We start from the raw sequence: 27,515 nt of genomic DNA, 5'->3' as shown, positions 1-27,515 counted from the left end.
AAGGGAATGGTTGGCATTAATGAGTTAAGATGCTTTGAGATAATACCCAACAATTATTGAATAATGATTCCATAGCTGTGGTGAAGAATGAGGTAATTGCTACAAACTGATTTTGTACCTTTCCCTCCAGTTTCTTTTCAGGAAAAGGTTGCGTGATACCATAAAGGTTACGATGCGAGGATCGAATAAGAAAGAATCCTTTCTATGTTTTGTTTTATCTTAGTATCTGTTCTGCCTCGTTACTTGTAGTACAATAATATAATCCATCACTTTCTTTTTGACATGAATCTTTTGTTGTTCCTTGATGAATTTCATTATATATTATTAAATTTTCATTAATTACTCCGGCTGTCAAAATGTATGTAATGATTCAGCACTTTGTACAAGGGCGGCTAATGGAAATCAGAAAATTAAAGCCAATCAGAATGAATTGTACTTCAAAATTTTAATTGTCAACATACGAAATATATAAATATTTTCTTAAAATAAAATATATTTTTTTAAATGTCCTGTATACAGCTTGGTTGAAAATTAATTTATCATAAAAAAATCAATTACTCAGATATAATTGTGGTTGTATTAATAATTCAATAATCTCACAAAGGAACTGGCGCGGTTTGAGCCCCTTAATAGTTTATGAAGCCCTCGCCCTTAAAATAAAACAATCTATTCCTTATATACAGGGTCTTGCAGATAAATTGGAACTGAATTTAACTGCTTCTAGATCAATAAAGGTTGCAAATAGAAAAATAGTGTAATGATTCAAATTATTCTTTATTTTATTGTTGATAATGTTATTCAATGTGATCTCCATTTTTTGGCAACCATTCTCTCGATTTTTGGCCTGAAGGCCTTGCACGCCCTGACAACTTCTGCAGGATCAATACCCGACCAGTGCTTGGTAATAGAGGCATTTAGGGCCTTGATGCTGTTGTGGCTCGTAGCATAAACCAGTCTCTCTAACTTCCCCTAGAAGTAGAAGTCCAAGGGGCTCATATCAAGAGAGTTGTGGGGCCAGGTTATGTGGTTCCAAAAAGGGATTTTATTGCTGTTAAGAAGATCCTGAGACTTCTTTGTCGTGTGTAGGATCAAAGTCTTGCTGAAACACGAACTGGGTTCCATTGACATCCTTGATCATCCATGGAATTACAATAGTATTCAAAACTTCACAGTATCTATCTGAACCGACCCGTTCCTTCGAGTTAAACAAGAATGTGGCATCACTGACACCAAGGGTCATAATGGATGCCAAAACATGGTCTTGAATCATTCACAACAGTCGACTTCTCATGGGAAAACCACCTATCATTTTGTCTGTTGTACTTTCGGTCCACGGTCCAGTTTTTTCTTCAATAATTGTCAGAGGGCTGTTCCTTGTATCAGTTAGTTCGACAATTTGTGACCCTCTTCACTGCTCTATCTTTACGTATTGTTTGATCTCATTCAAAATGGACACAATCAGAATATAATATCATAACCTCTCAAATGATACATTAAAATGATATATACAGGACTGGTTGCAGTTAAAGTCAGTCCCAATTTATCTGTAAGATCCTGTTAAATGTCTTTTTTGGTTTTATCATACATGAATTCCAAAATGTTCGAACAGATCAGTCTAAAATTTAGCAAGTAGACGTATAAAATACCCAGTATTTTCCTATTATGTTTTTTTGGCCCTCGAGGGCATTAAGAGGCTGTTTTTTCTCTCTTTCTAAATCCCTCTCTCTTCTTCTACCTTCATTCTTTGTTTCTCTTCCCCTCTATTCATCCTAGCAATTTAATGACGTAAAAGTTCATGGAAGTCTAATTCTGGATCACCCTGTACCGTATTTATTAGTACATCCATTCAATACATCAACAAGATCTATTTGTTTTCTGTTTACAGATTTAAAAACCCTAGAACTTATAATCTCATATTGTAATATATAATAAATTAAGTTGTTTTTGGAGGAAATGAATAGAGTCATCCCACAGTTCCTATGCTTTGTAAACCTATAACACTATTTCGATATAGATGTCCTCTTAGAAATGATCTAAATAACTTAGTTTTAACTTTTTTCCCTGCTGATGTAAAGGAAAACTATTGCATATTAACTATCTCTCTAAAGTCTAGTTATATGTGGTGGGAACTAAGAATTTACACAGTTTGATTTTTTTTGCATACTTTATTTACTTCTTATAATATATGTTGAAAATATATTATTGCAAACAAAACTATCTGAAATACTGTCAGCTCTTTCTCGGTTCAACTCTTTCATTAGCGGCTGATGCTATGGCAATAATCCTTTTATGGAAAGATATACAGTTCTGACGGATGTAGTCCAGATCAATGTATCAACCAGGGGGTGTCCGCAGGAATATATATATATATATATTACTTTTTTAGAATAATGATTTTTAAAAAAATATGCCGTTATACGAACTATCGACACAGTCTCGAAAAAAGGATTTAAAAAGGTTATTAAAAATTTACAATAAACATTACTTTATTAAAAACAAAAACAAAACATGTCATTCTATTAATAATAAACCAAAAAAAAAAAAAAACTACATTATTTTTGAAGAAAAATTGAAGAAGTCCAGTCTTCTTCTCTTTTTTTTTCCTGTCACCTCAAATTAGATTCGGAAAATTAGAAAAAAAATTAATTTAACACGCCCCCCAACCCCTAGCACTGGCCCAAAGTATAGCCACACCTTTTTAAACCTCTGCTATTACTTTGTTTTAATTCAAATATCACTTTTTTCTGTAGCATCAAGGAGTATTCAATCCAAGTATGAAATCTTTTTTGAATTCTTAAAGCCCTTTGATAAAGTTCAAAATATCAAATTGAGCCCCCAAGATGGTGTTCCTTTCAATTATGATTCAATTTATGACGCCGCGTTAGTGAAAACGCTAAAAAAGTGATCAAGCAAGGACGAAATGGCGCGGGATGTTTTATCATTAGCCCATCAATATTAAATAACATTTGATCATTGAGTCTCTCACCATTAATGTGCCTGAGTAGACAGTCTCAAGGATGTAATATTTTTATTTGACTCGATAGGAAGCCACATTTTTGCGGTTTTATTTCCTATATGTATATCGACATACACGCATGTTTTGTATTATGAAAAATACTTACTCATCCCTCAAGTAATCTGTTGTATTCGTTGGAACTACAGGGTGAGTAACAAAAAGTGAACGATCAAAAACCATATCTTTAAAATGAAATTAAAACCTTAGACATATAATATCATCATTATTTTGAATACAATATATTCAATTTTACTCAATATGCCGGCCTTCTTTTGAAATAACGTTCTTCAGACGACCCCTAAAACCCTTGGAGACATTGACCAGGTACTCCATGGACCTTTTTTCACATTCTTTATTGATGGAAGCCTTCAGAGCTTCAATTGACAATTGGGATTATGCGTTTTCTCTTTTTTCTATATACTGTTGTCAATGAAGTGTAGTCATTATGTCCTTTGAGCCTTGCTGATGGACCACTTGGTTCAGGACATCCATATTCTTTATTTTCCACAGACTTGAAATTATCTTTCAATTCATGTAACTTTGATCAGTAAAACATAGATTTAGAAGTTAATAAGTTATTACATACAAGTTTTACTTATCATGAGAATAAGGACTAGGGTTGTATTGGTCCCTAATATGGGACTTAGTTTAGTCTTGTCCCTATTATGAGTCCTCGTAAAAGCCCCAAATTTTAAAGCGCCCTCCAACCATAGAGAATGTATAAGGCAGTTTAAGTTTTTATTGAGGAGGTTGTTATCGACTCGAGATGAGGTCAGCTGTTATCAGGGTATTTATGCTATATTAGTCTATAACTTTCTTTTCAAACAATATATAAGTATAAATACTTGAGCGAGATATATGGTAATGATCCATGATATAAAACCAGTTTATTCTTTAGCTGGCCCGTTAATTTGTAATTAGTAGTATAAAGAACAAATTTTATTTTCCATAGCAGTTTTCATTTTATTTAGTGGTAAACATACTTTCCTAAATTGAGTCTATTATATTCAAAACCTGTTTGAACGTTCATGTGGGCTCATAAAAGACAGAGTGCAACCCTGAGGATTTGTTACGGAGTTATAATTGTAAGTCCTTGTTGGACTCAAAATAGAATTGGGGATCGACATCGGATTAATTCTATTAAATGTATTTGTTTATATCCTTTTCTCCTTCCTTCCTTGTCGCAGCTGATTGTAGCTGATCTAATGAAACATTATGAGTATTATTCTTTCTCTCCTCCAAAATATTCTTCAAATTGTCAGGGTTACCATGTTGATTTTTGGTTTCTTTTTTTAACATACCCATTTTATTCTGGATTTTCATCATTGGTAAATATTAATGTTTATTTTTTTAAATCTGCTGGCAATTATAATATAATTTTGGAGTATAGAATATGACGTGTTTCTGCTCTAGAATTGAGAATCTTCTATATTTCAAAAAACTGTTAATTATTTTAGTCATTTTATACATTATATTGCACAGACGTTGGCGGTTAATTATAGATTCTATATAAGAGAGAGATATAGGTTCGAGAACAATGATTTTGCCGCGATATGATATACTAATCATACAGAGGGATCCCGCAGCATTTGACGTGATCTTATGCGTCTCCAGTAGTACCCTCAAGTAATCCTTACTTATCTATTTATCAAATTAATAATATTGAAATATATCAGTTTACCCATTGAATCAGTCAAGTAAAACTTTAAGTATCTTTCCAACCCGAGAATAATTTCACGTAATTTTAATTTAGGCATAATTAAAGTATTTAAAATTCTTATAAATCGTGATGGTCGATATTGATTGATGATGGTGTCACTGACTAACATCTATGACGATTTCATTTGACAAAGTACATTATTATGAGACTGATTTTGCGTCCCATTAGGACGCGTCTTTAATATTTCAGACGGGACCGTATGGACGTCATAATTTTGAGAGCGATACAACCCTTATAACGATAAATATATTTAATACTTGTTTGAACGTACCCTGTATATACTAAAAATAAGTACTTTCGATATGCTCTATAAATGTATTTGATTTGAAGCCAATTGTCTACAAAAACTTTTTACAAATGCTAATTGCCATTATTAATTTCTGCCGTTTGACAGGCTTTTCCGTGTTTGCGTCATTTTTACCACCCCTTTTTGTGATTAAAAAACTATCATAGTAAAAAATTGAGACGTGACACATTTAATGTTGACTCCCTCTGTATTTTCAATATACATTGAGGTGGGCAGAATTATTTTCACAAAGGCTTTAAGCTCTATTACTTTATTTTACGGGGGGAGGGGGATTGTTAATAATTATTTTTTTTGTAAAGGGATTCAAGTGTTTCAATTTCAAAGTTTAATTAAAGTTATTTCCCTCAAGTATAATCTAATTAGAGCCCAACGAGTTACTTCCGATATTCAAATGAGTTTCAGCCGGAAATTAATATTATTTTTGCTAGATTGCTTAAAATACGTGCATACGTGTGTTCTTGCATTAAAAAATGGACATTCATTTGGAAGACTAAGAGCAAAACTTATTTGATAAATTTTGTTTTTAAATGCTTTGGTTAACAAAAAAACATAACCTTCAGTTCAACAATTCCCCGCATAAAGAATTACAGGTAAAATAAAACTTGTGGAAATACTTTTGCCCACCTCTGTTGTTAAAAATTAGTTTTTATTCATAGTTAAAATGTATTTAATGTAGTAAATTGCTTGTGATTCCAAATGAAATATTAGATAAAGTAAGTTAGTGCGTATTACCCTATTGTAAGTCCTTGATGTAAAGCACTTGAGTACTTGAGGCTTTTAAGGTTAAATGAGAGAAGGAAAAACAAAAAAAAAACAAAGACATTTTAACCTTGTAACTTCTTTGTATATGTTTAATAATTTTACTCATATTACTACAATATGGTTGCCAAACGACTCATTAACATCGTCAAACAACTATACAATACGATGAGTATTTTAAAGTTTTCCAATAATTATTAGGTAGGGGGGATGGAGAAAAGTTATTAAAAATACAGACTTAGAATTTACCTCACTATTGCATAACATAAAACAGATTATTATTATATTTGGACTTAATATCACTACTAACTATATTTAGACTATTTTACTTCTTATCATATATTCATATGTAAATTTGTATTGTAAAACCTCCTTGTTTACAACTTATTTTGTTGTTTTCTGTCCGTTTGATGCAAATATGATCAAACCTGCACCCCCTTTTGACACTCTTGAAAAATTCAACATGTAATTGACCATGTGAAAATACTGATTTTGATAAATATAAAGCAATTTTTTTAAATGTTTCACCTTGTGATTTATTTATTGTCATTCTCATTGCTAACATACCATTTTCCTTCTTCAACCATAATGAAAATTGAAAATTCAGACTAAACAATAACTTGCTAATCTTCTTCTTCCTTCATTTAACTAATTCCCTTTTTTTTAAATTCGTATTTAATATACGTTCTTTCTTTTTTCGTCAGTACGATAATTCTTTTTTTGGGTTTTTAATTTTTTCTTTGTACATTTTAGAATCTACAACCCATAACTTAAAAAAACTTTGAGACACAGGGAATCGATCTTATTTTATGAAAAAAATCAACTTATTTGTGAAAAAACAAACTTGCCTTCCAGAGCCCAGGAATCTGGTCTGATCATAATGAAACATGGCCCTACGTACGTAACTCAGAATTCTAAATAACTTTTATTGCATGTCTAAAGTCTGTATCTGTCTCTGTTTTTAAAATAAATGCGTTTTTATCATTGTTTTTCTAAGCGGGGTGTACATCAAATAGACACACATAAATTATTTTATTACTAGGTAGGATTTTATTTCACTATAAGACTACAGTCATAAATTCTTTCATCTTGAAAGAAATATTTCATATACATATATTTTTTTTCATAACGTAGAAAAACAAAAAATAATAATATATAGGATTCGGTAATTATATCTTATTTGACCGATGCCAATTCCGATTAATCGTCCCATCCCTGGTATTAACAAATGCTCTCTAATTGTTGGACAAATTCAACTAATACTAACAAATAGATTTTACTTGTAATACTTAAAGGTATATTATCGAAACATCAAGGGGTATTTCCTCGAATAAAACGATTCACGAACGAAATGAATACGTGTAAATCAACAAAAACGAATACAATTAACAATTGAAAATACTGAACGGATGTGTAAATACTCCCGACCTTGAGAAGTCATTTTCTTAAAATTATTTATCTAATAATCGACGAAATGAGTTGACTAAAGAGTCATCTTTGAACCGTAATCAAGTCCAACTCAAAAGTAGTTTTTAGGAGGAGCAATATTTTTGTGCATGAGAAGAGTTTTTTTTAATTTCTATTAAGTTATATAATTCTCATTTAAATGATTGATTCCTTTGCTTTTCGTTGATAAAATTTATCAAAACTGATTCGTATATATAAAAATAGGGAGTGTTCAATGTAGCATTTTCCTCAAAATTTTCATAATTGAGCACATATGAATTCTGAAGAATATAATTTAATATTATTATTTATCTCTTTTAAGGAAAACAATTCCCAATTTTTGTGTTGAATATAACTCGCTTGTAATCACAATTAGCAAATCATTGGTCAAATATATATATTTTTACTTAATATTAATCTAATCAGAGTTGTAGGAGTACTCAGTAGGGAGTGTTTCGGACTCGGAGTACAAGGACGCTGATTTTACTCAACTTCAGAAAAGGTCTACTCGAACACAGTTCCATCAGAAATGCCATTACTATACCTATTAAACAACGCATAATTAATTACTATAAATAGTAGCCTAATTTTTGTAAATAGTAACTATAAGTTGACCGTTATTGGGGTTGACTATCACCCCTGGTCGAAATATATAAAAAGATTTGATAAGCTGCAATTCCAATACAATTTAAGTGGGGAAATATTGATTGGATAACCATTGAATTACTACAAAGAATAGCAAACATATGTTGTGTATAAATTTAGCGAATCTGAGTCGAATCAATTCGGAGCATTTGAGTCAAAAACAAAAAATGTTGAAATTATCCCGTCCTATATTCTATATGTATAATGAATATCACTGACCTCCCTAAGCCTTGAACTTTTAATGTACTTACTTATACAATATACATTCCTTCCATTCCAGGTGATTTTCATCAACGAAAGGAAATGAGGGATTCATATTCAGCTGTGAAGGAGTCACAACTATAATAATTCATTCGTTCTGGATGACATAAGAAGTGAAAAACAAGGATTTGAAGTTTGTGTTCTAGAAGATTTAAAGGGAGGGGAACGGAATGGATTCCAGATATAACTGGGGTGAGAATAAGTATGGGGGAGCGGGATCCTATGACTATCGTCCTGGAATGATTCAAAGCTACGACTATGCCAATTGGGGCTATATCATTCTATATATCATTGTGATTCTTTTGAGCCTTTTTGGAAATCTTCTCTTTCTATTCACTATTAAAAAGAATACGTTGCTTCAAAAGACTCCGCATTTTCTATTAGCCACATTATCTATAAGAGATTTAATAGTTACACTCGGAGTAATACCTTTCGTCATTGATAGTCAGGTAAGAATCATTTATCACCATGATAAGTATTTATGTTACCTTCTGTGTATTTATTTTTAACTTTGTCATTCTACAATCTGTACGTACATTAGGATGGTTTGCTTTTCAACTTTTTTCGAATTTCGACTACGGCTGGCTCGAAAAAGTTGTGATATGTCAAAAAATAACTTATTCAAAATTGTATTGCCCTAACATTGCCATCTTTAGGTAATGGTTCTTGGTAAAAGTTTGACAGGAGACACAAGTTCTTTATTGCGTCAATCAAAATTAAAATACAGCATTAATAATTATTTCGCAATTATTAATTATGATAGACATTATTCCAACCTATAAAAAGCATTGATAAAGGTTTTGGGGATGTTTTATGGATTTTTTTTGAAAAAAAAATATTCAAAAGTTAAATTTTTCCAAAAATCCATAGCTATTCACAAAATTTCCAATATTAAAAAAAATAAAAATCCATAGCTGTTCAGATAAAATTAAATTTTCTGGAAAAAAATTTGAATAATTTAATTTTTTCAACAATCATTTCAAAAATTCATAGCTTTTCACAAAATTTATGTTATTTAATTTCTAGAAAATTTTTTCAAAAATCCAAGCTGTTCACAAAAAATTAAATTTTATGGGAAAAAATTTAATTTTTTCAATAATTCATAATTGCAATATATTGCATCTTGTACAAAAAAATGAATAAAAAAACGAATGTACAATATATTTAAGATATTTTAAGAATTGGGCTCGTTTGCTGATTGCTTGTTCTAAAATAGGTCGCAGTAATTGAAAGGTTGGGGACCTCTGGAATAGACAAAATGGCACGATTTTGTATTAATTACGTGATCTCATAATATAAGTACACAATGAAATTATTTCATTGAATATAAATTAGTAAATGGGCAGTGGGCAGTAGCTGTTTAATTTTTCTTTTTATTTCCTTCTTTTTTTAATTGATTGAGTCCAATCGATTATTAACGACTCAACTCTGTTGGCTCGAAGAAAACAAATACCAACTGATTTTGAGCCTAAATTTTCATGTTTATTTTAGAAGGAAAGGTTGTGAGATACGATAAGTTAAGGATGTGATCTAGAAACACACATATTTGCATTACATATATTTATTTAAAACTTGATATTTCTTGGCATGAATTTTCTGCGCTTGGTAATCAAACTGTTGCATCATTTATTTTTAACTAATTAAATATTTGATGGAAAAAATAAAACGCACATATTAAGATCAAAACAAAGGAACCTGTTTTTGCCAATTTATTAGAAAAAGAGAGTCAGACGAATTGAAGAAACCATTTTTAAGTATATTTCTATTTATATTTTTCCTTGTACTGGGTGGTCCATTAAAATTTGAATACTTACTAATTCAATAATTAATGAAGGCTGAGAGATTGAAATTAATTTATATTTCGATGTATTAAAGCATACAAAATTAGTTACAAAACAAAACAAATCAGAGCTCTCTAGCTTTGGTACGAGTCGAGAAAATGACACTGGAACGTGAACGTTGAATTTCCATTTGTGGACAGCAAGCAATTGGGCGTGTCCAGGACCACTGTCAGCAAGTCCAACACGTTGGAGAGGGGTCTGTTAAATAATAAGTTTGACTCGCAGGAGTTTATGAAACAGCTCAGGACAATCACATCAGGTACGTGAGTGGCCATGCAAGGAATCTTGGGATTTCACACCATACTGTCCAGAGAGCTATCAAAAAAGAGGGTGGAAAGAACCTTGTGAGGGTGGAGAGGACACTTTTGAGATCAAAAATGAAAGAAACCCATCTCCTCCCTTGCAAGACTCTTTTGAATGAACTATTTTTTTTGAAACTTTTGGCCCCCAACAGCTCTAGAGGCTTCCATCAAGAATAATCTCGAGTCTGACTTCAAGGGAAAGGTCCGCAAGGGATTTAGGGCAACTATTGAAGTAAATATTAAAACTGTAGGCTCATATATGGGATAAAAGTTGTGCCGAGCACTATTTTACTCTTGAAAAATTGAGAATAATAAAATGTTTACCACTGGATAAGATCAACCCTGTATATTGAGCTATGAAAATTTAACAAAAGTATTATATAATCATTTGTAGACCCACTTTATGACCTTACTTTTTATTGAGAGATAAATTGGGACATATTTAATAAACCCACTTTTTCTTTTGCTCATTAGGCTGTAAGCCCAACTTTATTCTACTTCATAACAAAGCTAGTGTAGACTATTTCATTAAAAGATCGCCCAAGTTTCAGTCGGCTTCATTATCCGTAATGTTTAAATCTATTGATGTTACTTTATTAGAATTGTATTTAGTGTGAATTTGGAATGCAGATAGGATTTTAATGTTAAGGGGATCATTCTTAAAGTCTAGAGGGTGGATTAAATAAATCTAGATTATTTTAAACCTTATCAAAAACTTAATCTAGAGCTAGTTGCAAGAATATATTTATTGGAAGTGTTAAATTATGCGTTCTATAACATAATTGTTGTCTAATATCAAATAATCAATTTGTATAAAGGTGAAAAATATACAATAAGGTACAATAGTTGAATTAGCTCAATCGTTTTAAATTTTCTAGTTGAATCAAGAACGTATAAAAGAATAGCAAGGATGTTAGAAAAGTTTACAAACCAAGATATGAAATGGGTTGCTGACTTGAAACGATCCATCTGCTCACATTTTCAATATCCCGGCCAAAAAATGCAATTAGCGTCACTCAATTGCTTCCCAAGAAATTAATTTGGATTTAAAGATGAATTCCTACAAATGTCACATCTTTATAAAAAAATCCTGATCTCTGTCCTGGTATAACATTGTTCTAGAAATAAAGTTCAATGTAGGGATAGTAATTTTTATCAGTGTTGAAGTTAAGTGAATCCTGGATAGATGTTCAAAACGATTGCTGGGGAGCTACTAAACTGGAAGGTGATTGCTCTTACATATTCGAATCAAACTTTCCAGCCTTCATTATGATTTTGTGTGTCATTGAAGGGAGTGATAATGGCACTGGGATGCTATTTCTCCTGCACATGTGGTGAATGTAACACTAGAAATTACATGATTAATAGTAACTGTATATACTCTTTGACCTTACTATTAAAAAGTGTGGTCGAAGTCAAACATCAGTCGGAAAAGCGTTATGGTACAATTTTGCATTTATATTACCCTTGTGTATATCTATATTTCTACTGTCTATTTGTTTTGATGATCACTAGGATGGAAAAACACCCACATACTCTGAAAAGTGGTCCACCTACAAAAGTATAATATGAGTAATAGAAACTGAAGTAGTATTGTTTTGATTTTCATAGAAACGGAAGGTACAATTATCTTCAAAACTAAACATTTTAGTTTTGATTCTATGTATTTACTAATAATATATCAGATAAAACAACAAACAAATGTTTACAAATCCCATTTTGTCAATAAGAAAATGATTGCTCTCAGAAGATCCTCCCTCATTGATGCTCTCTGGTCACTTAAAATTAATTTTATACTAGAGAACACTGCGTGAAGTTCGATTCTCACTTTTGACGATGCCACTGACACTCATATGTATGCAAGGGCAAGAACATCTGATGAATACATGGAAGGATCTTGTGTATGGCTTCAAATGCTGTTTCTTGAAACAATTTATTAATCTTTTGATATGGCTCTATAAAGACATCTAGGGAAAAACGCTCAGAAATTTTTGCTTATTCTGATATAAGTTAAGGCAGGCTTGTTTATGTTACAATAATGCGTAAGTATTAATGTATACAAGCCTATTTGAAAAAGTGAATCATTATTTGTTTACTTTATTAATTAACTTTATAACGATTGAGATATACATTATTACGAATCTTTCTTTTGTATGACATTTTTTACCACTCATCGTTCATGATAATCTGTGTTTTATTTTTGTAAACGAGTTCTACTATACATTGGGGGGGGTATTCCCTATTTTCCTCCAAAAAATTATATGCCATTAGATTTAGTCTTGATATCTATCAAATGATTGCAATTATTTAATGAATGAAACGTCTCAAAACTACGCCAATATTATTTTTTAGTGTGGTTTTTGTAATAGTTTTTTTTTTTCATTTTCTTTCATTTTAAGATCCTTTTATCAATAATGCAGGATTGGGGAGCAAACCGTGGACTGTTAATTCATGGTAATTTTATCATTTATATAGGAAGGTTTAGTGATTATTTTTTGACATTCTGGTTCGGCCATCCTTTGTGCATAAATACACTCTTATAAACATTTTGCCATCTCGTCATCATGAGTGAGCATGAAGCCAAAAGGCAAGACATCTCATATCTCCTATATTCTGAAGTTGAGGTGGCGTAGATTATGGACATCGTGAAGTGCTCCGGGAGTCTGGTTTTTAAAGTGGCCAAGATGAAGAATGTTGGAGTAGACCTCTCCAAGAAAACAGGAAGTGGATGTCACAATTTAAAGTGCGATCCAGAGTTTTTGTCCAGCTTGGAGTAGAAGGTCAAGGAGTACTCCACCAAATAAATGAATTACCTACCCAATGACGTGTCGGTAGCTGCTAGGCCCATCAGGAGGGCTGTACAGGGCGAAATGGGATTATCTCCATACACAAAGACCCCACACCACCTTCTGACAGAGGTCATGAAGGCTAGGAACCTCCCACTTCCACGTTTTGGTGACGAATCCTGTATATCCACAGTTTGTATGCAAAAAGAATAACATTGACGCTTATGTGGCGATAACATAAAAGCAAGCTGGGATCTTTTTACGAAACAGAGAATAACGAATTATGAGTTTTTACTTCAATGAAACCCCGAAGATAATAATTTAAAGAGTCAAATACAATAATTAACCTCTGATAAACTGTCCAACAAGTTATTAATATGAACGATATTTTTTTTAATTTTTATATCAACATATAAAATAAAAGTTCAGTCAATTTGATTGTGTCGTATTTGAACTTTAAATAGAATTTTGATATCATTAATATAATCAATTTCAGTTGGTGAGGCTGGTTTTTAACCCACTAATCCCTTTCTTTTTTTCGGTATTCTCTCAACGTGAATACTTATACACTATTTTTTATAAATATTTTTAACTTCATGACGTCTCAGTATCCTGTATGATCAGTGTGACCAAATAACCAATTTTTATCAGGTTCAGTTAACTTTCAAAACTGCGGCTCGTGAGGACTTAATCGTTTTTTTTTAAATTAAAGTACTTATATCCACGGATGCGTTTATCATACTGTCGCAACATTGAAAAAAAAGTATCCCAGCTTGCATTTATGTTATCACCACACAAATATCGTTTGTGTTTCAAACTATCGAAATTCAAAGATTCCAGTTATCCTTATTAGAGGAGGGGAGGGGGGTGAGATTAAAAACCAATTAAATTTAGTTTTAAATTTGTGACAACAAACTGTTGTCTTTCGGACAAAGGTTTACTAATTTTCTACTATATTATGTCAATTTTTCCGACGGGCATTTCCATAGATTGGTCAATTTGCTATGAACAAACTAATTAAATATTCATAGCCGAATGATGGTACACGCTGAGATGATATGTTCAGAGCGGTGATAGCTCGATAATACAAAATCTATTTTGTCGTCAACTTTCGTTTCCCTCCTCTGACTAGATACGTCATGGCCATTTCATAATTTATTCTTTTTGATAAATAAAGGAATTCATAAGTTATGGATACTTATTATGCTCCGTTTCCAAAAGGACAGGAATACAATGTCCTGTTGATCGCTCGTCCCATATATAATACATATATTGACCATCGGCTATCATATAGAAATACAAATGTATAGCTATTATTTTAATAATATATATATATAAATATACTATCATATAGTATCGAATAAGATATTACATATATAGGATTTTAGTATTATTACATATATACAGGATTGATCTTATCTAGTGGTAAATATTTTATTATCTTCAAACCTGAATGATATTGGTGCAAAATCACAAAGGAGGACAACAACACATCTTATCTCTGAAAAGAGCAAGCTGAGACGGTTGGAAAGATTCTAAATTTTATGGAGGCAACCCAAAATACGGGCATTCTTTTCCGATGAAAAAATTGTCCCCTTTGATGCCACTCTGAATAAGCAGAACCGCCGCTACATCACAACCGAACATTCAGACAATGTGTCAGGTTCAGTGAGACATGTCTTCAGAGGAAAAAATCCAGCAGGCCCATGGTCGTGGTCGTTGTTGAGTTCGTCCTCTAATTTTTGTGGAGAGAAAGAGTGGCTCAATGCAAATGCTTACATCGAACTTCCCGTAAGTAAGTGCTACCATGGGCCAGAGAAAAGTTCATCGTGCCCCTAAGACTCAGGTCATTCTGAGAGACAACTTTCTGGAGCTCAGGACCACTGTATGTGGCTACTCTCCTTTCTAAACGCAACCCCCTTGGACTTCTCTGTCTAGGCACGTTTGGAGGAGAGGTTGTGAGCTATTCCTCAGAAGAGTATCCAGTCTTTATAGGCTTTCATCAAGAAGAAGTGGGCTGAGATCGAGTGTGACTACATAGTCAAAGTCTGCAAGATATTTAGGTCTTGTATTGAGGGAGTTATTAGAGCTGAGGGCTCACATATTGAATAAAAGTTGTGCCCAGCACTATTTTCTAACAACTTTGTATAGTAAATGTCCTCATAACAGTTGGTGTGATTGTCTTATTTGGCTAACTACCAGATGATTTTGTGCATTTTTTCGGTTTCTTTTGGAGGAAAGATTGTGTAATACAATAAAGGTAATGACGTGTTAGTATACATACGACCACAGTCTTTTGATAAGACCTGTTTTTGTCCAGCACACCTTTTCAGCTGATGCAAGACCCTAGTATCACAGTAAACTCATATAGGATTTTAAACTAAACTATTTTTTGACTAAAACATGACTCCAAACGGATCCGGAAGGTCACACACACATGTGAGATGTAACTGCGGCTCATCATTTTCCACTACAAATTTACAGAGTACTTGAAGTCCTTAATGTTACTTGGCAGGCTTTGAACTCCAATAGTGGGTCCAGTAAGTAGATATCCGAGCTTTAGATTTAGCCAAAAGTTGAAAAAAAAAAAATAGATATAAGAATTGTTAATGTTTTTGAGTCAATAATGGTCTCTCCTTAAATTTCTTAAATATATATGGCTGGGTTAGTCTTAAAAGGGTGTTTAGAGTTTTGGGAGTTTGCTTGATTGGTCTACCGCTTCGAGGAAAATCCTTGAGGTTGGACCCATCTTCCAGATTCTTGCGAACTCGGTGCATATTGTGGTGGTTGATCCCGAAGTGCTTGACGATTTCCGAAGTGTCAAAGATGTACTGGATCAAAAGATAATAGATAATAACAACAGCTTCTCATTAATGTGGGAAACTTTATTATTGAAATTCTGTACATCTCTCAAAAATACAGTTAAAGAGGTGGTATAAGGCTTATTTACAACTGGGTACGAAGATGTACATTAAAATTTGATCGCTTTGAATTTTAAACTTCCAAAAGATATGATTTATTCATTGATAATAGAAACAAAATTTATACTATAATTAGCTCTGTGTCTGAGCTCTCTTTATCATTTTTGTAGCTACCCTTAGTGGCATTGATGGCTTCCAGGCGGGGTCAGAAGGCCTGGCACCCCCTGCGAATGTAGTCTTCTGCCATTGCATCCGATTGCTGGTTGACAAGGCGATAGGGAGGCCAAAAGTGTCAAAAAAGAGTTTAAACGACTCATTCAAAAAAATTTACAACAGAAGTTTTTTCATTCCTGGTGTCGAAAGAGGTGTCTCCACCCTCACAAAGCCCTTTCCACCCACTTTCTTAATAGCTCTCTACACAGTCTGGTGATACACACCAAGATATTTTGCATGGAATTGAGAGTATTGACTTGGGCTGTTTTCTTCAACTCCTCCGGGCCATTTTTGAAATAACATTTCTTCCTCTCTAACATTTCAGACTTGCTGACAGCTTAGACAGTGGTCATGGAGACCCCCATTTCTTCAAGTGCGCGAATGGAAGTTCGTACTTCACGTACGATTGTCATTTTCTCGACTTGAACGTAGACTAGAGAGCTCAAGTTTGTTTTGCTTTGTAACTAATTATTTATGCTTTAATTAATCGGAGTATGAATGAATTTCAAGCACTCAACCTTCATTAATTATTGATTTAGTAAGTCTTCAGATGTGAATGAATCACCCGGTATAATAACTAAAAGGCCTTTTATTGCATTCATTAGAAAAACCTGTTTCTTAGCAATAACTTTATTGATTCAAATATTAGAGGTATCCCAGTAGAATTCACTTCTTTTCAAATGATTCAAAAAAATATAATTATTTATGATCGAAAATGCGTTGTTATTTTAGTATTTCTTGTTTTAAGAAATGATGGATATATAAAACTCGGCCCAGTATAAAATTAGAATAACTTGTTTTGTAGTTAAATATAGATCTATTTTGCACTAATGATTATATTGGATTTGTTGGTAAAATGAGTTTTTTCCATAGAGATAAATAACATAGAGTGATGATGTGAAGAAGAAGTTAAACCGTTGAGGTTAATTGGAGGTATTAATTTGGAGAAACTTCTTTTATAGATCCTCGATTTTTTTTTTGGCAATTTCCTGAAATTTATTGACTCTATTATTTATTTGTAGTATTGTAGTTATCCTGAATAGTCCATTAAAAAAAAGGATGATTTTGATGTTGTCATTAATTGCAAAATAGTTGTCAATCTTGTAATTGAGTGGGAGAGTAAACTTATTTCTAGTTATACCAGTCTCTTAATCAAGAATTAATAAAAAAAAATGTAGTGGTTCAAGAACAAACCTCAACTTCAACAGGACAAACTTATGGAGTAAAGCTTTGTGTGAACTAAATTGAACTTGAATTAAGTTAAAGTCTTTGTACATTTAAAAGAGGCACTAATAACTATTCGACCAATTTCTACTGAACCAGAACGCAGTTTTTCAAGTCTTGTAATATTATCTACTAAGCTTTGTTATCGTCTAGGACAGTGGTTCTCAAATAATTGGGTTAATTAGAGGGACTACAGGGGGCACTTGAAATTTGGAAAATAAGTGGTATATAACTCAGGGCGGCGTCCGTTTGGAGAAGCTGTAGCCCCGCAAATTAAGGAATTTTTCCTTCTACAAGAAAATTTAATATTTTCTTTTCTTTTTTTTTCAAAAAATTTAATACTTGAAATTCAATTTTTTGTGAATAGCTATGGATTTTTAATTTTTGGAGAAAAATTTAATAATGTAAATTATTTTCTAAATAATCTCCTTTTTTGTGAAAAGCTCTGGATTTGGGAATTTTCTCAAAAAAAAAAAAAATCACAAATGATATGGGTGTTTGATTTTTTTTTGAATTTATTTTTTCAATTTAATTTTGATTTTTTTTTTTGAAATTTAATTTTGAAAATTTTTAGTGAAATTTAGTTTATAAATTTTTTTTTAAATTTAATTTTGAAGATTTTTTCTAAAAAAATATTAATTTTTGGTTTTCTAAGAAAACAAAGTTCCAAAAAACAAACCCCTCTCCAAAATAATATAAAATCCTGCGGAAGACCCTGTCACTGAAGCTAAAAATGCTTTGTCCTGTAAGGCTTCAATAAATATTTAAGAAGTGGTACTTCACTAAAAAAAAAAGGTTGAGAATTCCCGGTCTAGGAGATGATATTCTTCATGTTTTTCTATTATTACGCACAAATGTCAATTTAAAGGATCTAAAAACTTAATTTGTTTCGATAAGTTTCCTAATAATTTCCAATAGTTTTTGAGTATTTTTTTTTTTCTTGGTCCAACGGCATTTTCAGCTTTATTTACAACACATTTTATACACTAACATAGGTTATAATTTATAAAACGAGTGATTCTTACCATACAATTTTATATTATAATTTTTTTTTCAAAAACTTTAAAAAATTTAATTTAGTTTTCTGAAAAAATATGGATTTTAAAAAATTTTCTCCAAAAAGTTATATATTTTAAATTTAATTTTACCAATGTTTTTCAAATATTCAAGTTTTTCTGCACAGCTCTGGATTTTTAAAAACAAAATTCCAAAAATTATTTTTTTGTGAATAGCTATGAATTCATAAAAAATTCATTTTTTTTTTAATAAATAGCCTTGTATTTTTGAAAAAAAAAATTATTTTTTGTAAATAGGTATGATTTTTTGAAATTTTTCGCCGAAAAATTTAATATTTAAATTTTTTTGAAAAAAAATTTATATTTGAAAATTAATTTTAGAAAAATTTCATTTTTTGTGAACAGCTATGCAATAGTTGGTTTAAATTTTAAGAAAAAATTAATCTTTGGATATTTTTTTTCAAAAAAATTTCAAAACTGCGCCCCCTCTCCCAAAAAAACATAATCATTTGGACGCCCATCATAATATATGGAACTAATTCGCCAAAGTTGTTATGTTTAGTGTATCTTGCAACCTTTCTTTTCCGGTCAACTCTTTGCTAGTATCTCTAAAAAATATTTTGAATATATGGAATTAGACTTGTAGTTAGATTATGTATATATAATAAATAAGCTGCTTTATAAATCGGAATTAATTCTAAATTTTAAAATCTTTAGGCTGTGAACTACATGCATTGGAAGGCCGGCGAAGCCCTTTGTAAGGGATATTCATTTATGAATTATGGGACCATGGCCCAGCACTCTTTCAACATTGTCTTTCTTATGTATTTCCTGTATTTTTGGTACAGAAAACAAGAGAGTTATGCAACTACAGATGGGAATATTATCCGTAGAGAAACTAAGTAAGTGTACCGGGTAAAGTTGTAAATTATTAGTATTTTCTCGCGTTCGATACTCTTTGTAGTTGACAATATGAGTAGTTTTTATTAGTATTTTTCAAAGATGTTATCATTATTCTTTAATTTGTGAGAAGAAAACATGTCAGAATAAATTGGTTGTAGAGGGTAATCTTATCTTTTGATACACATTTATTATTTGCAATTTCTCAAAAGTAAAATTTAAACAAAAGGTTTTGTGAGGACATTTATTAAATAAAATCATCTGAAAATAGTGAACTTTTATTCAATATGTGAGTCCTCAGCTCTAATCATTGCTTCAATACGAGGCCAAAATCCCTTGCAGGCCTTGACTATGTAGTCAGACTCGAGTTTGGTTCTCTTCTTCTTAATGGAAGCCTCTAGAGACTGAGAGTAGAATTAATGATTGATATCAGAATAAATCTTGTATATGTCTTTCCTACGATACTGTGGTGAAAAATGTGGGGTTTGTGTTGATTTACTTCCTCTCATAGCTGTTTTCCTCCAAAACAATCTTCAAATGGTCAGGGTTAATTTGAGGATGGTTTTTACCATGCCAAAAGTGCTTAGAATTTACAACTATACTTTTAAAAAAATGACTCATATTACTTTTTAGGATGCATAAATGGTCCATTCCACTTATGTGGGTTATTGGAATCAGTTTAGCCATACCTGCCGGAGCATTAGCATGGCAAAATATAAATCCTGTCAATGGAAGTCGTATGTGCGTTTTATGGCCAGGCTATGGAAGTGGAAACAATTATTGGGCAAAACTCAGCGTTGTCATTGGGGGCTTCCTCATTCCACTCATTTTCATCATCTTTCCTGCACTTGCACTGGCGATGCAAGTCTTCAAATGCCGAGAACCAAGACTGGATCCTCCTCATAACAGAACTGCTGCAACCGGGGTAGCCCTGGTCTTTATACTCATTGTGACCAGATTTCCTTACGAAATCCATCAAATGGTTGGATTATTCAATCAAGGTCGTATAGGAGATCGTATGGATCCACAGTGGAGCTCCATGCAATCAAATACAAACTTTGAAAAAGGTAAGTGAAAAAAAGTTTTACTTTGTGTATTTCATTCATTTTTGTTTGATTTCAGAAATGATATTCAACGCCCTTATATATATTGCACCAGCAATTCATCCGTTTGTATACTTCCTTATGAACCCTCTATACAGGGATTGCCTAAAGAAAACATGGAAAGCTGGCCTTTGTAGTAAAGACAGTACTGAGGTAGTATTTTTGCTATTTATATAGTATTTGGAAGTGCCCACAGAAATATATTTTTGGAGGGGCTTGGTTATTCGAATCTTTTTGGAAAATCCATAGCTGTTCACATAAAATTATTTTGTAAAAAAAATTTATTGAAAAATTAAATTTATAGAAAAAATTTCAAATATTAAATTTTTGTGAATTATTTTTTTCTAAAATCCACAGCTATTCACAATAAAATATAAACATCACATTTTTTAAAAAATAGTTCCAAGAATTAATAGCTAATTACAAAAAAAAAAAATTTTTTAAAAAGATTTCAAATATTACATTTTTTGGAAAAAATATTTATAAAATCCACAGTTTGTCTCAAAAAATTTCAAAAATTCATTGCTACTCACAAAAAAAAAATCAAACATTCACAACTGTTCAGAATTTTTCTTTCGAAAATCGACATTTCCTAAAGGATTACATTTTTTGGAAAAAAATTTTAAAAATCCAAAGCTATTTACAAAAATTCTAAAATCCACAACTTTCCTCAAAAATCTATAACCATTCACAAAAAAATAGATTTTTTGCTAAAAAAAAATTAAACATTCACAGCTTTTCACAAAAAATTACATTTTTTGAAAAAAAAGTCAATTATTCAATTTTTGGACAAAAAGCATATATTCCTTAATTTGGGGGGCTAAAGCCCCTCCAGATGACGCCCTGCGGACGCCTGGGGTGTTGGATTGGAGTTTACTAGGGGTCGAGTTATTGTAAGGACATTACACCAATTTTCGAGTTCGGTCCAGTTTGAGTCTTTGAGATTTGACACATAATATGTGTTGGGGGTTTTTCTTTTGAAAACATGCATTCTTATTTTAATAAGGTCACTTTTTTAAATATACAATGATATTTTTTGTATATCCACTTAGATCTCTTTATCGAGGTATTACCTGTCAGGATGTCAAATTATGAACACTAAGAGAAAGTCGGAATTTGTGTCGAGAAATTCAAATTACTCCGTGCCATCATGACTAATTTGATATTACTTTACTTTAAGCTTGGATTTTTCACATTTCATAATGTTTTCAGACATCATTATCGTTTAAAATCCTACTGAGTTTTACAGCGAGGTTGACGTCATGTATCTGCAAACAAGTCTCACCAGACCTTATACAGTCCCTATACATCTTCGTTTGTCCAAAGATTCCTTTGCAGCCCTAAATTATATATATATGTGAATTAATATAATTACCTTTTGTAATCATGATTTTAAATTTAACTTATCTTGTTTGTAATTTTTTGTAGGGACAACAAGATAATGGAAATAAGGAAAGGATGAAAGAGATGAAAAGTATCCCACCCCAACGGAATCGAGCCCCTCAAGATATGAGATCCAAAGAGGAGCCACTTGTTGATCGTCGCCACCCAGTGATAATACCAGCCGTTTCAGGAAGCTCTGGCTACTACAATGCAAGACAGCACCACCCACCCACACAACATCAACACCCACACCATCAACAAACACACCATCATCACACACACCATCCTCTTAAATCTCACTATGATGGCAATCTTAGCTTTGAAGAACGCCAAACCATGCGTGCCATAGCAGACCAGAATCATTTCCCCCTCGATAACTCTTTCGAGAATCATTCTATCATGACTACATCTCCAAATTCCAACCTCCCACCTGTTTTTGAATTTGAAGGACTTAAGTATATTGATACAGCTCGAGTAGAGCCCCGAATCGCATATTCCCCGGAGAAAACCCCACCTAAAACACCTGATACACCAAGATACGACCAAAAACCATTCGCTGATCCTGTTGAACGATTCATACAGAATAATGCTTGGGCACATTATCCTATGGAAATGGTGGACTTCTCCATTCCTCCAACCCTTCCTGAAAGTCCCATGTTAATACGTTCACAATCAAGGGTTAATGACCTTGATGAGACTCTTGAAGTACTGGAGGAGAGTCCTGGAAGTAAAAAACGAAATAGGAATTTTAACAGTAGTAAGGAGGTGCGGCTTTGAAATTTTGTTTCATTTTATAAAATCCCTTTTCTCTCTGAATTAACTACTCAGTACATACTCTTTAGTAGAGTGTTTTCATTTGACGTATGCATTCTTGATGTCGGTCATTTTGGGGGCTCTAACAACTAATTTTGATAACAATTAAAACCCTTTTTTCGTTAATGTTAAGGAAAATAGTGAAGTCTTCCATGTCAAAACGGGACCAACAAATAAAAAGAGTCAAGCCCCTTCTGTCTATCAAAATTATACCTCTCTAAGGCCTAGTGTTATTATACATATATCAGACTCTACTATGTATTAAAAATATGTTGTTACATCGTTATATTTCTAGTGATGGGACGATTCCAAAAAAAAAAAAAAATATCCTTTTGCAATTCTAGTAAACATTCCTGATGCTGATTACGTTTCTTTAATATTTTAAATAATAGTTAAAAAAATACAATTTTCCCATAAATTTCTAAGAATTAGAATTGATAAAATAAATCGCCTTCCTTTATTTAATGTGAATAATATTTACATTAAATAAAGGAAGGCGATTCCTCTTCCCGGTGAGTTTTCCACGGCGAGTTATCTCACGACAAACTTTCCATTGGCAACTTTTGCAAAGGTGAGCTTTCCTGGATCCATATACAAAATTGATTTCCTAAAATAACAATATCAGCACTGACTGCATGTATTTAAACCACTTTTGTTCCCGTTTAGTGTGCGTTCAATTTGTTTCTTCTCAATTTTCGAAATTAAAAATTAAAAAAAGATTTTATTTATATTTCTATAAACTATAATCATATACTAGATAAATTTCTATAGAAAAACCTCCTTGTATACAATATTTTTTTAATGTTTTCTGTGCATTTGATGTAAACATAATCAAATCTGCACCCCCTTGAAAATGCAACTTATAAAATACAACGTGTTTAATGACTGATTTTGGTAAATATAACATAATGTATTCAAATGCGATTTATTTATTACCATTGCTAACTTTCCATGTTCCTTCTTCAACCATAATGAAAATACATTCTAAGATTAACTCGCTAATCCTCATCCCAATTCCCCTTTTTAATTCATATTTAATATACGTTCTCCCCTTTTCCGTTAATACAATAATTCGTTTATTGGATTTTTAATTTTTCTTTGACATTGGGTTGTCTAAAAAACCCTACTGAGATACATGAAATTGATCTTGTTGTATGAAAAAAATCCACTTATTAGCGAAAAATAAATTCCTTCCAGATTCCAGGAATCTGGTATGATGAGAATTAAACATAGTAACTCAAAATTCTACACAATCTTTATTGTATGTCTGTATCTGCCTCTGAAATAAATGCGTTTTTATCATCGTTTTTCTAAGCGGAACGTACATCACACACAAATAAATTAACTTAATACTATAGCAAATTAACTATTATTTCCCCGATTCTGATTCTGGTTAATCGTCCCATCACTACTTATTTCCATGGTGAAGACAATATTTAAACACTTTGAATGTAATTAATAAGATATTTTACTCCAAGTATTATACTTTCCTCATGCCTACTCCATTTAAAACATAATTAATGGTTGAAATCTAGTCTTTTCAACGGAATTTTTAATTTTTAACATTACTTTGATTATATTCAAATATCACCGTTTATCATTGACATCAAGTAGTAGTCAATGCAGATCTGTCGAATACTTTTTCATTCTTAAAGCCGTTTGATGAAGTTACATCAAGATTTATTAGAAATGTACCTCTTTTATGTTGTCAAAATGTCCATAATGATCTCCCAAGATGGCATCACCTTCAATTATGATACAATTTACGACATCAGTGAAAACATTCTATAACAATTAAATGAATTACGCTTCAACATTTATATACACAAAAATACTGGAGCATGGAGACTTTCTATAAATAGATTTAAATAATTAGAAATCAAAATATAAAGGAAATAATGATCTCAACTTTTTAATCATCTTATAAATATTAGATTAATTATTTCAACTCACGAAAGATTTTATATATTTATAAACAGAAAATAGTTGAGAATAAATAATATGTTATTTATTCAACCCTTTACCTCTTACTATACCCTTTTATATTTGATACACTGCACAGTATAAAAAAACACCTTATAATTAATATAATACTATATCGCTCACTAATAACACTACTAGTCCACAATTTATTTATTTTTACTTTTTTCTCCCTTGGATTGAGAAATTTTGTTCCTGGTAACTTTTACCTCGAGGTAAAACGTGAAAATAACATTTATAACAAGTTGTTACCTTTAATGTATGATGCAACCTTTCCTCGAAAAAGAAGCTGAAAAATGACCCAAAATCATCATGTAGCTAGCCAAATAAGTCAATTATACCAACTGCCACTTATATCTCTTACACTCACAGACTATCACTGTCTGATTATTTCTTCCCCATTCTTAAAATAAATGACATATTCTTAAAATCTACAAAGTATTTTATTCGATACTGTATTATTACTAAGTAATATTTTATTAAAATAATAGTTAATATATTATTTCTATGAAGAAATAGCCAAAATTTCTTCATATAAATAATTAAATTGCCCAATATATGTAAACGACGATGGATCAACAAGAAATATAGAATAACTTAATACTTTGTTTATTTATCGAAAATAATAAATTATGAAATAACCATGACGTATCAAGGGAGAAGAAGAATCGACAGCTGATAACAAAATAGATAGGGTTTTGTGTTTTGTTAACGCCGTATAACCCATAATTTTTCTCTTTTGTCCCTTATTGAGTCAGGGCCAATTTGCGATTGGCATTTCATATATTTTCGACTCTAATGTGAGGTGAATTTTTGTTTCAAAATGAGACATGAGCCTTTTATTTTTTCCAAAAATAATAAAAGAGATTTCTTTATAAATTAATTTATTCGTTTTTAATTAATCCTTTTTCTGGCATTTTTTTAATTTTTTTTTTTTTAAGTCCATCTAAATAATCAAAAATTCGGAGTGATTTCCCATTTCTCCAACTCTACTAATCCATAATGAGGGATCACTATATCCCCCCCCGTCGTAACGACCATGTACAGAGTATTTTGTTGAAAAATAGTTATTAAATTGGTTGCGTTGAAAGATACAATTAGATTCGGAGGCGTCTGCAGGATTATATTAATTGGCAGGGAGAGGGGTACAGTCCCTTTAGACTCCCTCTCCTTGCGGACACCCTAATATTGTTGGACCTTGTTTTTAGATTCAAAAAATAAGAAATTAGAGAAAATGCTTTTTAAGTACAAAAAAACGTCGAAAAAATGACTCATCTTCTTTGAAAGTCCAATAAATTTTACATTTTTTAATACACAATGATAAATACAATCACAGATTCCCGATAAGTGAAGATATACAGCTATATAGTTTAAAAAAAAAAAAAAACATTCTAAAAAACTTAATATTTAATGTTATTTAAGATTTCTTGGCTAAAAAATATTTTTAAACAATTATTAAGCCATAAAGATTTATTGAAAGTATCTGAAATATTACTTTATGTAGGGCACAGAAGTATACATTTTGAGTTATACAGAGGTAATTTTAATGTTTCTAGAATTAAAATCAATTAGGAACACATTATCTTCCTTCAAGGGCAAAAATTTGTCGACTAGTGTGTAATTGCAGAGCGATGCTCTGCATCCATTTTGTGAAGTATATGAAAGGTTTTGTATTATTATTTTTTTAAATGTTACGTAGTCTGGTCATTGTTGGTTTATAAATAATATTAGATTAATTTTGTATATATAAATATTTGTTTTCAAGTGTTCTTTTAATCAATCAAATAATTAATAAAATATAAATATTACCAACTATTATTAACTGTGCGTCATTTCATTCTGTTTTTATGAGGATTAATTATCGTTTTTATCGCTTATGCAAAATCAAGTTGAGATTAATATTTCCAAAACCCTTGACCTGAGAGAAAGTGTCAAGTCTTTACTATTTATTTACTAATAATGATTAAGCAAATTATCAAACGTTTAATTGATTGATTTATATTTTTAAATGTTATTCTAAGGGATTAATATCGTTTTTTATATCTTGTATGATTGAAGCGTTTATTTTTAAAATGGAATATAATAAATGCTGAGATTAATATTTCCAAAATGAATCTGTACAAAAAAGGTTTAATAGATATTTGCCGAAGTCTTTTTCTATTTATTTAACATTATTGAAAAAGCAAATGTTTAATTGATTGATTTATATACTTTTAGGAATTCATTTTGAGTAATGGCCGCCCAAAAAAGAATCAGATTAAAAAACCTTTAACATCACCTGAGAATCAGCTATTAAGTCGTGCATCTGGAATAGAAATAAAGATTAGTGGGAGATCAAGATCACGGACGGATCTATGTCCTGATATTCCTCGTTCGAAATTTGAGCATTGTGTTTGATTAGATAGAATATGTATTTTTTATATTTAATTATTTATCCTTCCCAGGGCCGGTTAGATTGTGAGCGGGGCCTAGGACAAGGACATATATGTGGGCACTATTCTTTCATTTTTTGATGAACTTGTGTTTAATCTTCTTCTTTTATCTTGAAATGATGAGAAACTTGATGCCTTTTTTTTAAATGACATTTCTTATTTTTCTTTTACAAAAATAAGCTATTTATCGTCATTTTTAAGTTTTTGAATTAATTTTAGCCAGTACGGGGCCCCTATTTTATATAATACAGTACGGAGCTGAGACAAATGACCCCAATGTCACACCAAAACCAGTCCTTCCCTTTCCTAGTCATTAAGAAAACTTTATTTAAAAAAGGAAAACATAGCATACTAAAGTTTAGTAGCATAAATAACTGATCCCTAACAGTATTACAATTATATTTCACTATTATGTTAGATATACTATAATTATGTGTCTTGTTGGGA

The 27,515-nt window shown here is 31.5% G+C and overlaps 1 protein-coding gene across 3 annotated transcripts in view; it reads left to right on the top strand.

Moving 5' to 3' along the window:
• Nucleotides 1–27,381, top strand: part of LOC121119217 (uncharacterized) — a 31,265-nt gene extending 3,884 nt beyond the window's left edge. Inside the window, exons 2-8 of one of the 3 annotated variants that reach the window (XM_071889678.1) lie at nt 6,556–6,699; nt 8,174–8,603; nt 19,175–19,359; nt 19,991–20,424; nt 20,480–20,613; nt 21,889–22,608; nt 26,854–27,381. In XM_071889678.1, coding sequence (XP_071745779.1) covers nt 8,325–8,603; nt 19,175–19,359; nt 19,991–20,424; nt 20,480–20,613; nt 21,889–22,608; nt 26,854–27,033 — 1,932 coding nt within the window. In that variant the 5' untranslated portion in view covers nt 6,556–6,699; nt 8,174–8,324 and the 3' untranslated portion in view covers nt 27,034–27,381. The remainder of the gene's footprint in view (nt 1–6,555; nt 6,700–8,173; nt 8,604–19,174; nt 19,360–19,990; nt 20,425–20,479; nt 20,614–21,888; nt 22,609–26,853) is intronic. The other 2 variants (XM_040713837.2, XM_040713838.2) reach the window with 2 other exon arrangements.
• The last annotated feature ends 134 nt before the right edge of the window (nt 27,382–27,515 follow it).

The sequence above is a fragment of the Lepeophtheirus salmonis genome, chromosome 6 (assembly GCF_016086655.4).
Source record: "Lepeophtheirus salmonis chromosome 6, UVic_Lsal_1.4, whole genome shotgun sequence".
In the NCBI taxonomy this organism is placed as follows: Eukaryota; Metazoa; Arthropoda; class Copepoda; order Siphonostomatoida; family Caligidae; genus Lepeophtheirus; species Lepeophtheirus salmonis.
Note: the sequence above shows the minus strand (reverse complement) of the source record. Positions and strands in the feature narration are given on the sequence as shown.